General features: G+C 38.7%; 1 protein-coding gene across 1 annotated transcript; it reads left to right on the top strand.

Moving 5' to 3' along the window:
* Nucleotides 1–208: 208 nt before the first annotated feature.
* MYF5 (myogenic factor 5) lies at nucleotides 209–2,261 on the top strand (the record flags this gene model as incomplete). Its single annotated transcript, XM_080661118.1, has 3 exons — nucleotides 209–709; nucleotides 1,549–1,624; nucleotides 2,071–2,261. The coding sequence occupies 3 exons, from the start codon at nucleotides 209–211 to the stop codon at nucleotides 2,259–2,261; spliced, it is 768 nt and encodes a 255-aa protein (XP_080517244.1).
* Between the last annotated feature and the right edge of the window lie 10,362 nt (nucleotides 2,262–12,623).

Raw genomic sequence — 12,623 nt, 5'->3', positions numbered from 1 at the left:
TGGGGCCGGCCTCCCTCCCTCAAGAATATATAAAGAGCCCTAACCCCAGCCCGGCGACCCGGGCCGCCAGGCGTCTGCCTTTGTTAATTACCAGAGAAACCGACCAGGGAGCTTCGCCGGGTTTGCTGGACCCCAGCCGCGCCAGGCTCCAGTTTCTCCCCATCCCTCTCGCTGCTGTCCAGGTGCACCGCCTGCGTGGCCACCGAGGATGGACATGATGGAAGGCTGCCAGTTCTCGCCTTCTGAGTATTTCTACGACGGCTCCTGCATCCCGTCCCCCGAGGGCGAGTTCAGGGACGAGTTTGAGCCTCAAGTGGCTGCCTTCGGGGCGCACAAAGCAGAGCTGCAAGGCTCCGACGAGGACGAGCACGTGCGAGCACCTTCGGGCCACCACCAGGCCGGCCACTGCCTCATGTGGGCCTGCAAGGCATGCAAGAGGAAGTCCACCACCATGGACAGGCGGAAGGCGGCCACCATGCGCGAGCGGAGACGCCTGAAGAAGGTCAACCAGGCTTTCGAGACGCTCAAGAGGTGCACCACGACCAACCCCAACCAGAGGCTGCCCAAGGTGGAGATCCTCAGGAATGCCATCCGCTACATAGAGAGCCTGCAGGAGCTGCTGAGAGAGCAGGTGGAGAACTACTACAGCATGCCGGGACAGAGCTGCTCCGAGCCCGCCAGCCCCACCTCCAACTGCTCCGACGGCATGGTAAGGGATAGCTCTGGTACCTACCTGGGCACCCCTGTCTTGCTCCAAACTCCTTATATGTCATTTAAACCAGGTGTGGCAACTAAATGTTCAGTGACTATTTTGTTGGCAGTTGGGGGTGGGATGGTAGTGGCTGTAAGAGACAAGAGATGCCACATTTGGAAAGATGCCAGGAAACAGCTGTTGAACAGGACTTGCGTTTGACTTCTTACCAGGTTCTAGCTGTGCATTGCAGGAGAGAGTCGTCCTGTGACATAGGTGGCTGTGAATGATCAATCGCATATTTCACCATCACTCAGTTGATTTCCAAAATACACCACCAGTGGACCCTGTCGTATACTAATATCTAAAGACATCTCTTTCAAGCTCCCACTGCCCCACAGTTTGTAACTTAATGAGGAAATGGAAAGAAATGGATGGGCTGCAGTCCCTGCTCTGCCGAGGCCTGGCTGGAAGGAGATGTTGACGCATTCTTTACAGAGGGCGTCTGCTCCAACACTGCCAGGTTTTAATGCGTTTTTGCCCTGGGAAAGTGTTCTCTCCCTGAATTAGTGTGGCTTCCTTCTACTCCAATCCATTTTGCATGGTTAACCCAATGCACATGGCTGCTGAATTCCACCCCCTCTTCCCTTTGCTGCTGCTTTCCTCTTCTCCAAGCACAGAGATTGACCTCCGTGCCCTTGCAGTTTGGTGGGGCTAACCCTTCCTAAATCAAGGCAATGAAGGTGATTGACAGTGGTCAATTTAGGGAGCTTGGTGGGCAAGCGCTGCCTTACTCTAGAGCAGAGAATCTTTTGCCAAAACCTGAAAACAAACTTCTTTTGTGTCTTATATTACAGCCTGAATGTAACAGCCCTGTCTGGTCCAGAAAGAGCAGCAGTTTTGACAGCATCTACTGTCCTGATATACCAAATGGTAAGAATTGATGGCTTCAGAAGAGTTTAAAGACAAGTTCACCTTCGCAGTTAGAACCTGTCAAAGCAGTCCCTCCTTCCCCATAGTATCCAGGGAGGGAATAGATTACTGGTTCTTTTGCAGAGTTCTTGGCAGAGCAAAAGGGACACACACACACACACACACACACACACACACACGCACACACACATTTTTTTAAAATCAAAAATCCACCTAACGGATACAAACACGTGCCCTTTTGCTTGCAATAGTGCTAGATGGACTTTTCACTCCATTCACTGCCGATGAATTGCTCAATATTTGTTGAAGATTTCTACATCAGGCTTTCTGAGACCAGCTGACCCCTTGGTGTCAAAAGAGCTGAACTACTATTTAAAGGGCAACAACGTAAGCAAGGCTATACATTTGGGAATTTCTTTTTAATGATTTTCTCTTTGTATCCATAGTATATGCCACAGATAAAAGCTCCTTATCCAGCCTGGATTGCTTATCCAGCATAGTGGATCGGATCACCAACTCAGAGCAACCTGGATTGCCTCTGCAGCACCCGGCCTCTCCCTCTCCAGTTGCCAGCACTGATTCACAGCCTGCAACCCCAGGGGCTTCTAGTTCAAGGCTAATCTATCATGTCCTATGAACTAAAAATCTAGTTTCCATCAGTTCTGCCAGGAGGACCTACAGAAAGAAGGATGCCCAAAGAGTCCAAAAGCAAGTCAACTCATATATAAAGATTTCCCTTCAGTTGTAGATTTGTACATATTATCTTGCCACTTTATAAGAAATGTATTTAACGAAAAAGTGACCATTGCCATTAATACTTATATCTTTTCTCATCCTTCCTCTCCTCTTTCCCCCTCTCTTTTATTCTTATTCTTTGCTTTAGATACTTAGTTCCAATAATATTATTTCTGATAGGGAGCAATTTATTGAAGGTAGCTTGTTGCAATGCTTAAATTATATTTTTTATTAATATTGCTTATCAAAATATTATCTCTGGTGTTTAGATCTTTATTTTTTCTTCAAAACATTAGAACAGCTGGAAATAAGTTAGTTATAGGAAAATTTAAACATATTTAACATTTTTCTCTTTAATCCTTTGGTTATATTGTATTAAATAAAAATATAATAATACTGTCTAATGGTATATATTTTATCTTTTCTTATAAGAAATACATCTTTTTAATGTAAGCACAAAATAGTACTTTGTGGATAATTTCAAGATACAAGACATTTTGAAAATTCCACCATAAATAAAATTGTTTAAATGAAGAAATATTTTGCTTCATGATGTTTTGAAAGAATACCCCTAATGGAATTAGCAATCATTGACATAAAATCTTTAAGGTAGGACTGAAAATAACAAAGCAGTTGACTTAGAGGATAAATCTGAATATGTACCATCTCATGACTCAGTTTATGTCCTGTTGATGTCAAAAATTTTAAAAAAAGCATGTTTCCATTTTAATATTATTTCAAGGGAGCCTGCTAAATAAAATTGTCCCTTTAAGTGCTCTACCATATAATGTCAGTTTGTGTGTGTGTGGAGGAAGATAGAAATTATTCAGGACAACAATATTTGCTTAAACAAAAAAATACATTATTTTAATACCTATAGTACATCATAAATCATGAATTAGGTAATATTTACTTTATCTACTTGCCTGAAAAAAAGTATCTACTTGATACATTAATGTGTTAATGTTTTCAATAAAATATTTAAAAGTATTAAACTGATTTTTTGTATTGTTAAAGTGCTGCTTTTAAGAAAATATACACAAGCTATATAGTAAAGTGAACCAAACTGCAGTTGGCTTCCTTCTTTCACAGCCTTTTTGATGTTATTAATCATAGTTTGTGTGTGTGTTGTGTGTGTGTGTGTGTGTGTGTGTGTGTGTGTGTGTGTGTGAGTGGTGGGCATGGGTCTTTTATTGTTCATCACTTAAGATAAAAAAATAGAGCAATTATGTGGAAAATTAGGTTGAGATTATCATTGGGATAATTTTCACAAGTTTACCATTGAGAGAGAGAAACAGTCAATATCGTTGAAGCATCTAAAGTAACTGTGCACAGAGAGCACTACAAATAATTGTTTCATCTTCTAACTTGGACATTAGTTTAAAATTGCCAAGGGTTTATAGTTATATTTGTTAACCAAGCAAACTGGCCAGACTGTGCTACAGCTTGCCAATCATACTGTTCTCAGGAAGGTTTTCCTTCTTTCTGATGTGATTTTTTTTTCTTGAGCTTATCCAGTTATAAGACTTAAAAGAATAGAAATTATTCTATAAAGGGAGGGAGAGGAGAGGGGCTGAGTACAAAAAATAATGTAGCCACTGTCATTCTGTTAGCATCTGCTCTAGTATGGAATACTGACTTTTAACACACAGGTAAGTCTTTTTTATCCATGATTTGGGAGTGTGAGGAGAATTTAAGAGAACATGATAGAGATTCACATGTAGTTGCAACATAAATTTGAGTTATTCACTTTTTTTAGACACTGTGCTAGGTACATTTTTCTCCTTTCTATATTTCTATAGCAGGGGTGGGGAACCCTTTTTTTTTTTTGCCAAGGGTCATTTGGATATTTATAACATCATTCACAGGCCATACAAAATTATCCACTTAAATATTAGCCTGCTATATTTGGTCAAACATTTAATTAACTCACCCCCAGTGCCTTGGCAGGAGCAGACCAAATGATCTCTTGGGCCTTATAGGGCTCATGGGCTGGATGTTCCCCACCCTTATTCTATGGAGAGGTTGCAGTTTTGCTGTTGTTCTTAGTAGAATTAGAATAAAAAGGACTATCCAAAGACCAGCTTGTTGTTTTTTTTAAAGTTCCAATTTAAAACACATTGCCATACTGAGCTCTATTTAATAAAAGTGAGCAGAGAATATTAGGTGATTTTTAATTCAAGTGAATAAAAATTAACTTTCTTACCAAACCACAGTTATTTCTATAACTGGTAGATGTGTTTGCTATTCTCAGTGGATATTATTATGCCTAAAATATTTAGTTAGAGTTTTCCAGCAGTCTGGATTTAATACAGGTGGTGATCACTGCATCAACAAAGACAGTACTCCCCCTGCCAGCTTGCTCAGTTCATCTCATCTTCAGTGCAGTAACAGTGAAGGCTGGTGTCTACGCAGAAACAGCTCAGCACAGCATGTCACTTGCAGTCATGCACACGCTTCTGACATGGGGACTTCAGAAATTGGTTCTCTAGTAGCCCAGACACAGAAAAGTAATTTCTTCTCCAAGAAAGTAGGGAGTGGGGGAAGGAGTGATATTGGCAAAATATTCACGTAAGGACAGGATTTTGTCATCTATAAATCCATGAAGTGAATAACTGGGTTGCCACTGACCCCTTATCAGACCAACTCACCTCAGCTGATGGAAAAATATAACCAACAGTCAAATTTCTAGGAGCAACTAGGTAAATGTTCTCTTTACTATCTACAAACCTGATGAGAAGGGGGTTCTTAGGAAATAAGAGTGGAAAAAGATTCCTTTCTCCTCGTGCCTGGGAAATGCAAGCTCACTGGGTCACACAGGAGACTGTCCAGTGAGGTTATGGAAATGGGGAAGTACTATTTGGAAGGGAGTGGCTTTAGTTTTGGTTAAGGTGTCTTGAGTGGTCCTATTTTTTTTTTTTTCTCATTTGAGAGATGCAAGTCAGATAAAATTAGTGGCTGTATTATACCCATAAGTTCTTTAAGAAGGCATTTTTACAAATATTTAATCTGGGAATGGTATTCCTTGAAAATCTTTCTTTGGGTTATAACAATTACTAGATTAAAGTAGTAATTAAAAATATCTGCCATTCAGAGGTGGAATTTCTGGGAATGATGCTAGAGTAAAGCTATTTGTAACTTTAGAAAAGGCCTGCTCAAATGGCAAAGTACCTCTGAAATATCACCACTGAATGTTCCCACATTGTTGAAAAAAAACAACACAACACTAAATATCAAATGTATTGCCTTTAAGAATTCTAATTAGGTATTTTAGTTGACTACTGATTTAATTGTTTAATAATATGGTACATTTGCTGAGCAAAGATCTAGAATTTAATCCAAAGTCTACCAGGGGTCCTCAAACTTTTTAAACATGCCCTAACCGGTTTGGCTCAGTGGATAGAGCGTCGGCCTGCAGACTGAGGGGTCCCAGGTTCGATTCCGGTCAAGGGCATGTACCTTGGTTGCGGGCACATCCCCGGTGGGGGGTGTGCAGGAGGCAGCTGATCGATGTCTCTCTCTCATCAATGTTTCTGACTTTCTGTCCCTCTCCCTTCCTCTCTGTAGAAAGTCAATAAAATATATTTAAAAAAAAAAAAAACTTTTTAAACAGGGGTCCAGTTCACTGTCCCTCAGACCGTTGGAGGGCCGGACTATAGTTTAAAAAAACTATGAGCAAATTTCTATGCGCACTGCGGGCCCGGGACGAGTCGGCTGCTAAGCAGGACAGGCAGCGGCACGCGGCGGGCCGGATAAATGTCCTCAGCGGGCCGCATGTGGCCTAAGCTATGTTTAAAATTATTAATGTATTGCACTCTTTTTCATTTTACTTGCCACATCTGTAAAATGGGTTAAATGACAGCTTATGATAAGATTATAGTTACCACTAAAATTATTATATTGTGTTAAAATATAAAAATAATCTTTTGTAAAGAAAAGTAAACCTTATTTCCACTTATGATAATTTATTTCACTCAAAACTAAGTGGGAAATAATGATAAAACAGCAACTAGCCATATTGAGTACTTATAATGCAAACTAGAGGGGAGTTGCGGTCCCTCAGCCCAGCCTGCTCCTTCATGCAATCTGGGACTGCTGGCTCCTAACCGCTCACCTGCCTGCCTGCCTGATTGCCCCTAACCACTCACCTGCCTGCCTGATCACCCCTAACCACTTGCCTGCCGGCCTGACTGTCCCTAACTGCTCGCCTGCCTGCCTGATCGCTCCTAACCACTCTGTCTGCCTGCCTGATCACCCGTAACTGTTTGCCTGCCTGCCTGATCATCCTTAACTGCCTCTGCCTCAGCCCCCGCCACCGCGGCTTTGTCTGGAATGATGATCGGAAGGAGGACCGGAAGGTCATTTGGCTGTCGGTTAATTAGCATATTACACTTTTATTATTATAGATAAGAACACTGAGGCTTAAGGAGCTTAATAATTTGTCCAAGAGCACATTATTTGGGCTGGCTATTTGGGCTTCTTCACAGCACATGTTCCAGGAGGCTCAGATAGAAGTTATAAATATTCTTAGGACCTAACATTGGAAGTCCCAGAATATTACATCTGCAGCATTCTTCTGGTCAAGCAAATAACTAAAGCCAGCCCAGAATCACTAAGAAGCACATTAAATTTCACTTTTCAATGGGAGAAATAGTAATTAATTTGTAGCCACATCTAATCTACCACAATAACTAGTATATACTTGCTGTCTCTATTTCCTTACCTTTCACCTGTTCCACACATTCACCAAAATCTGGCTCTGCCTCTGTCACCATTTATGGTCAAGACACCTTCAAATCCATGAACTGTTCCTGTGCTGGGCAAACTTACATCTCCAGCCCAGATGCCTTCCTTGATCTTTAGACCTGTATGTCCAACTGATCTTTAGACCTCAATGGCTCCTCCAACTAAATATGTTCTAAATTAAGTTAAACTCATGCAGTTCTGCCTGTCTCCTCTACCTTTTAACCTGGCTCCTTTTAAGTGTTGACTCTTCAGTGAATGATGTCACCAGTTATGTAAACATAAAACTTAGGACACACTTCTGATACTTCAATCTTCTTAACCTCTTGTCTAATTCATTACAAAATTCTATGAATTTACTCTCCTAAATCCCTCTTAAATCTCTACTCTCAATATAAACTATGGTTATCTCTATCCAGGAGTATCATAATATCCTCTTAACCTGTCCCCCCTATATTTTCTCTGGATCTCCCACTTCTGGAGACAACATCCAGTTTTCCTTTTCTCAGGCCATGTGGTTCAGGTGGCATTGACTGTACTTCCTGGCTCCAGAAAAGAGCAAGTCAACAGGCCTGACCTTGAGTATGTCCTCTTCCTTGGCCATAATGGTTGTTTCATAGATAGTCATGTGATAAAGTTGTTCCTTAAGTGATAGTCCCTGGTGATAATATGTGATATTTTTTTACTCTAGGTTGCCAGCTTGCATTTTTTCTCCAGGAGAGGAGATTCTGCCTAAATATAAAGCCAACACAGTAGAAAGCTGAGCTGTAATGCAGAGAGATGTAGTCCTGAAAAACATAATTATCTGTATCCTAAAATGCCTGAATATCTGCTCTTGACCATGCTTTCCAATTTTAAAGTCAATAAATAATTTTTTTTCTTAATCCAGTGTAAGTGGGAACTTCATTAATTGAAACTAAAGGAATCATGCCTAATACCACTCTGATCTTTTCTGCCTATTCTAGCCAGAGAAATCAACTCAAAATATTCATCTGATCATGTCAACCACCCACTTTCCTCTTTTTTATTGCACATAATGATAGACAAAACTTAATGTGACCTTTCAGTTTCTACACGTCTATCTCCTATCTATCTCTCTAGCATTATCTCTTTCTAGAGGTAATGTCAAGACCCTGCTCTCTTCTCTCTGGACACATAAGGGACTTTTTATCCGTCACCACATTCTCTCTTGCCAAAGGAGCTTTACACATTCTCTCCATCTAGTCCTCTCCACCCTTTAATTCATCTAGTCAATTCCCAACTTCCTTTTAGATCTCAACTCAAACATTAATTCTAAAGCAAATTTTCCTTGAACTCTTTCACAGGATCAAGTCTTCTTATTCTATTATCTCAAAATACTATATATACCTCTTTTATGTTGTATATTTCATAATTGCAATTATTCAGTAATTCGTGTGATAATTAACATTTGTTTCCTCCACCATGAAAAGCAAGGACCTGTTCTTGCTCAACCCTGTGTTCCCTGGACTATAGTAGGATAGTTTGTGTATGTATATGAATTAATTTATATTGTTGAAGCATTTGTTATGAAAAGCACTCTCATTTTCCAAACTTTCTCTTTCATAGACTTCCTTAGTACTATTTTCTATTTTTATACCAGTTCTCTAATTTTCCATTTTATGTCAATTTCTTGTACGGACATTTCTTATTCTGGCCAATCTTTGTATATTTGTTTCTTAGGGCTTCATTTTTTTTTTATATATATTTTATTGATATTTCACAGAGAGGAAGGGAGAGGGATAGAGAGCTAGAAACATCGATGAGAGAGAGACATCGATCAGCTGCCTCCTGCACACCCCCCACTGGGGATGTGCCCGCAACCAAGGTACATGCCCTTGACCGGAATCGAACCCGGGACCCTTCAGTCCACAGGCCGACGCTCTATCCACTGAGCCAAACCGGTTTTGGCACTTAGGGCTTCATTTGTGTGGTCTCTTTTCTTTTGGTCTTCTGTGGATCTTTTCTACTTCCATAGCTTCACCTCATATGGTAGAGGTTTTTCTATCATTGCTTCATCCATACCTTTTCTAAGAGACACTGCTCCCCCACAAAACCTCTAATTAGCATGATTGATCTTTTCATTAACTGTTAATCAGTTAGAGATGGATATCTGAGTGGAGGACAATAAATCCATAGATTGACCAACATTTATGAAATGCATAGTTTAATTGCAATGCATGAATTGAGATGAACAGATGCTTTTTACCAGAAGTTCAGACTCAGAGAAGTAAATTACCATTTAATAGTGGGAACTAAACTGAAAGGAGGGGTTGATAGGTCATGCATAGACTGAAATTATGTGGTAATATACAAGTTAGGTAAACCAAAGAAGCCCATTGGTAGAGGGATAGAGTGAACTGAGCACCCACTATGTGCTCGCTATTTGTAGTAGATCTTGAGCCTGGACAAAAGTTGAAGTTGCTTCCCACTAATTCACCACTAATTAGCTGAGGGTACTTAGGTAAGTTTCTGAAATTCTCAGAAGCTGTTTTCTTAACTGTAAATGTGGATAATAATACAATATAAATTATAAAATTTGTGAGGATTGCATGATATAAGGCATATATATGATATCTGTAGCTTAGTGCCTAATACATAACAAATACTCAAAAATTATAATTAATGAAAGAAAGAATAATGGTTGAGACTTCATCATTTAGGATGAAGATTTATAAGTGCCCGGTGCAGGGATCTTTGGAACTATCCTGATTGCAAGAAGTCCACTTGGCCCTTGAGCCAAACAGATTCCTTATTACTCCTATGAATCCTATATATGAGCTACTTAAGTGTAGTTGTAACTAAAAGAATCACATTAACCATCCTCCAAATATTAATCAGCAAGATTTTCTTAAGAAGGCCATTCAAAATTTAGTGGGCAACTGAAACTTTCTACCTTAATGGCAATCTCAACATGAACAAAATTGAACTCATCTTCTACATTCCCACTTTTGTGACATCATATGCATATGTGAGCATGCAAATTTAAAATAATTTTTTATTTCTCTCATTTTCCCTCAAAACAATTAATTTAGTTTTTCAGGAACATAACACAACAAGAATTGTAAAAAGAATAGTATTAATACCAATAGAAACAATTTGTATTTTCTTAATAAGCATAATTTTCCACTCTGCAATTTATTAAATTAGTCTAATTTCCATAGTTTTGCCTACATTTAATGGGATATGGTTTCTTTTCTACTTAAAAGAGTTGTTTTAAATTGAACATCTTATAATCAATGGAATTTTAGGGTCAAGAAATGTTGACCCTAAGCAAAAGTTAAGAAAGGACATTTATTAAATACTTCTTTTATACTAGGAACTGGGTTTTACATGTATTATTAATTTTGATCAGTAATAGATAAAAATAATTACTTCTCCTCATGGAGTGACTGCTATCCCTGAAACGGCTTTCGGAGCCTCACATGCATAATATATAACTAAGCATATAAACAGTTCAGTGTTACGGGTAGTACCTACTCCAGACTAGAGCTGATGAAGGGCTTACAGACAGAAAGTAATGTAACATGATTAATTTGTAAGTATGGTCCTTGTAAACCCTCCACTTACGGATCTATGCAGCAACTACAGAATTCAGTGAAAATTTGAAGCAAGGAAAGTATCTTAAGGAAGCAACTAAAATCTTAAAAATTGGACGTATTTTAGAGGGAAAGAGTGGGTGAGGAAGTAAGGGGTTAACCAAAGAACTTATATGCACACAATAGTCTGGGGAGGAGGTGAGAGTAGAGTGGAGGGGGGTTCAATGGGCGGGTGGGGAAGGGACATCTGTAATACTTTCAACAATAAAGATAATTTTTAAAAAAATAATTGTTTTAATATTTCGCTAGTTTGGAAATTGGAGAGGGGAGAGTTAGGGGGACTAATTAAGAGAATATTTGTAATGGCCCATATATGAGGTGACATTGTCCTTTAACCCCTGCTGAGTTGTGCAGCACAAGGGCAGTGGGGTGTTTCTCAATGAAAGTTGTTGACTGATTGAACCACTGAGGTTGTGTCTGCGTGATGCCAGACATCTGGATATAGAGTAAAATCCAGTCATCCAGATGTTTTGGTTACATGATATGTTGCCATCAAACATTTAAAACTTTTTGACTGCCTTTACTTTTTCATCCATAAGAATAGCATTGAGTTAACTCAGCTTGAGCATGTACCAATTGCTATTCCTTGAATTTTTACCAGGGACTGGTCATCAGGTTGCCAGTGTGGATGAATCACTAGAATGTAAATAGTGGTATAGCAGGCAGGTGAATATTGAAAAAAAGTGAGAACTGGTAAAACATGAAGAAAGTGAATGCTTCATATTATCAGAAATTCATTTTAAACAATATTTGTTGTGGTTTTTCTTTTTTTACTCAAAGAATTTTCAATGGGTTGGGTGTCTCAAGCTTACAGCATTACAGTTCTCTAAGTAACTATTATTTTTTCACATCAAAGCTAACTCCTTGGAAATATTTCACAGATAATTAAATGTTAACACTTTCCTTCTGTGCACAGTTAAATGTGATATAAAAGTAAAGCATTGTAATACCATATTGAGTTCACTAAAAGTAAATTTTATCCTCCTAAACAACTATATTGCACCTAACAATGTATTTAAAAATCTAATTCTTATAAAACTATACTGCTGCAATCAAGTAATATGGTGGCAACATAAAATAAATAATACCTTTATTCTTTGAAAATGTGTCTCCAAAGCAACATATATAACTTGAATATAAGAATATATTAATTTATCATTGAAGATAATGGCATTAATCAAATTCATGCTATGCCCATATGCTAACCTGATTTGTTGAGAAGTAAAAGTTGGAGTAAAACAACTGGTCAACTGGATGCTTTGTGTGCATGGAAATAAGGAGATTAGCTGCTATGGGGTTGGCCTTTTTATTCTTGACTCACTTGGCTTTATATTCTGTGCATAAGGATAATATTACCTGGAAGATGAGCTATCTACACAGGAACATGATAAGGAGAATTAAGGTAATTTCCTGGATAACTAAGACTCCACCAACTTTATTAGTATATTTTGGGAGGAACATGAGTTCTTGGCTAAAAAATATTAAAAGTGTGTGTTTTTTCTTACTAGGGAGGCTTTGAAGTTCCTTAAATGCAGAACCATTCTCTGTCTCCCTGATACATAGTCTTGCTTTAGACACATAAAGTGGATAAAATAAATGGTCATTGAATAAATTTCTATTCTCATATCAATGTGTATACACAAGTAGAATATCTATTGGAAGAATTCAAACTTTTTTCCATCTCTAATTGCAGATCAGGACATCCATCCTATTTGAAATGTTATAATCTCTTTCAGAAAGACAGGATATATGATAGGAATGGTCTCATTCAAATTTAGAATCAATTCAACATGAAGCAATGAGTATCTGTAATTGCATCAAAACAGTCTGCCAACATTTGAATGGCAGTAAATTTTTTTTAAGGTACATGAAGAATTTTGAAAGTCTTTCAGGCTTGCTATACT

Source organism: Plecotus auritus (genome assembly GCF_963455305.1).
Source record: "Plecotus auritus genome assembly, chromosome: 3".
Taxonomy (NCBI): Eukaryota; Metazoa; Chordata; class Mammalia; order Chiroptera; family Vespertilionidae; genus Plecotus; species Plecotus auritus.
This window is presented reverse-complemented; position numbering and strand designations above follow the sequence as displayed.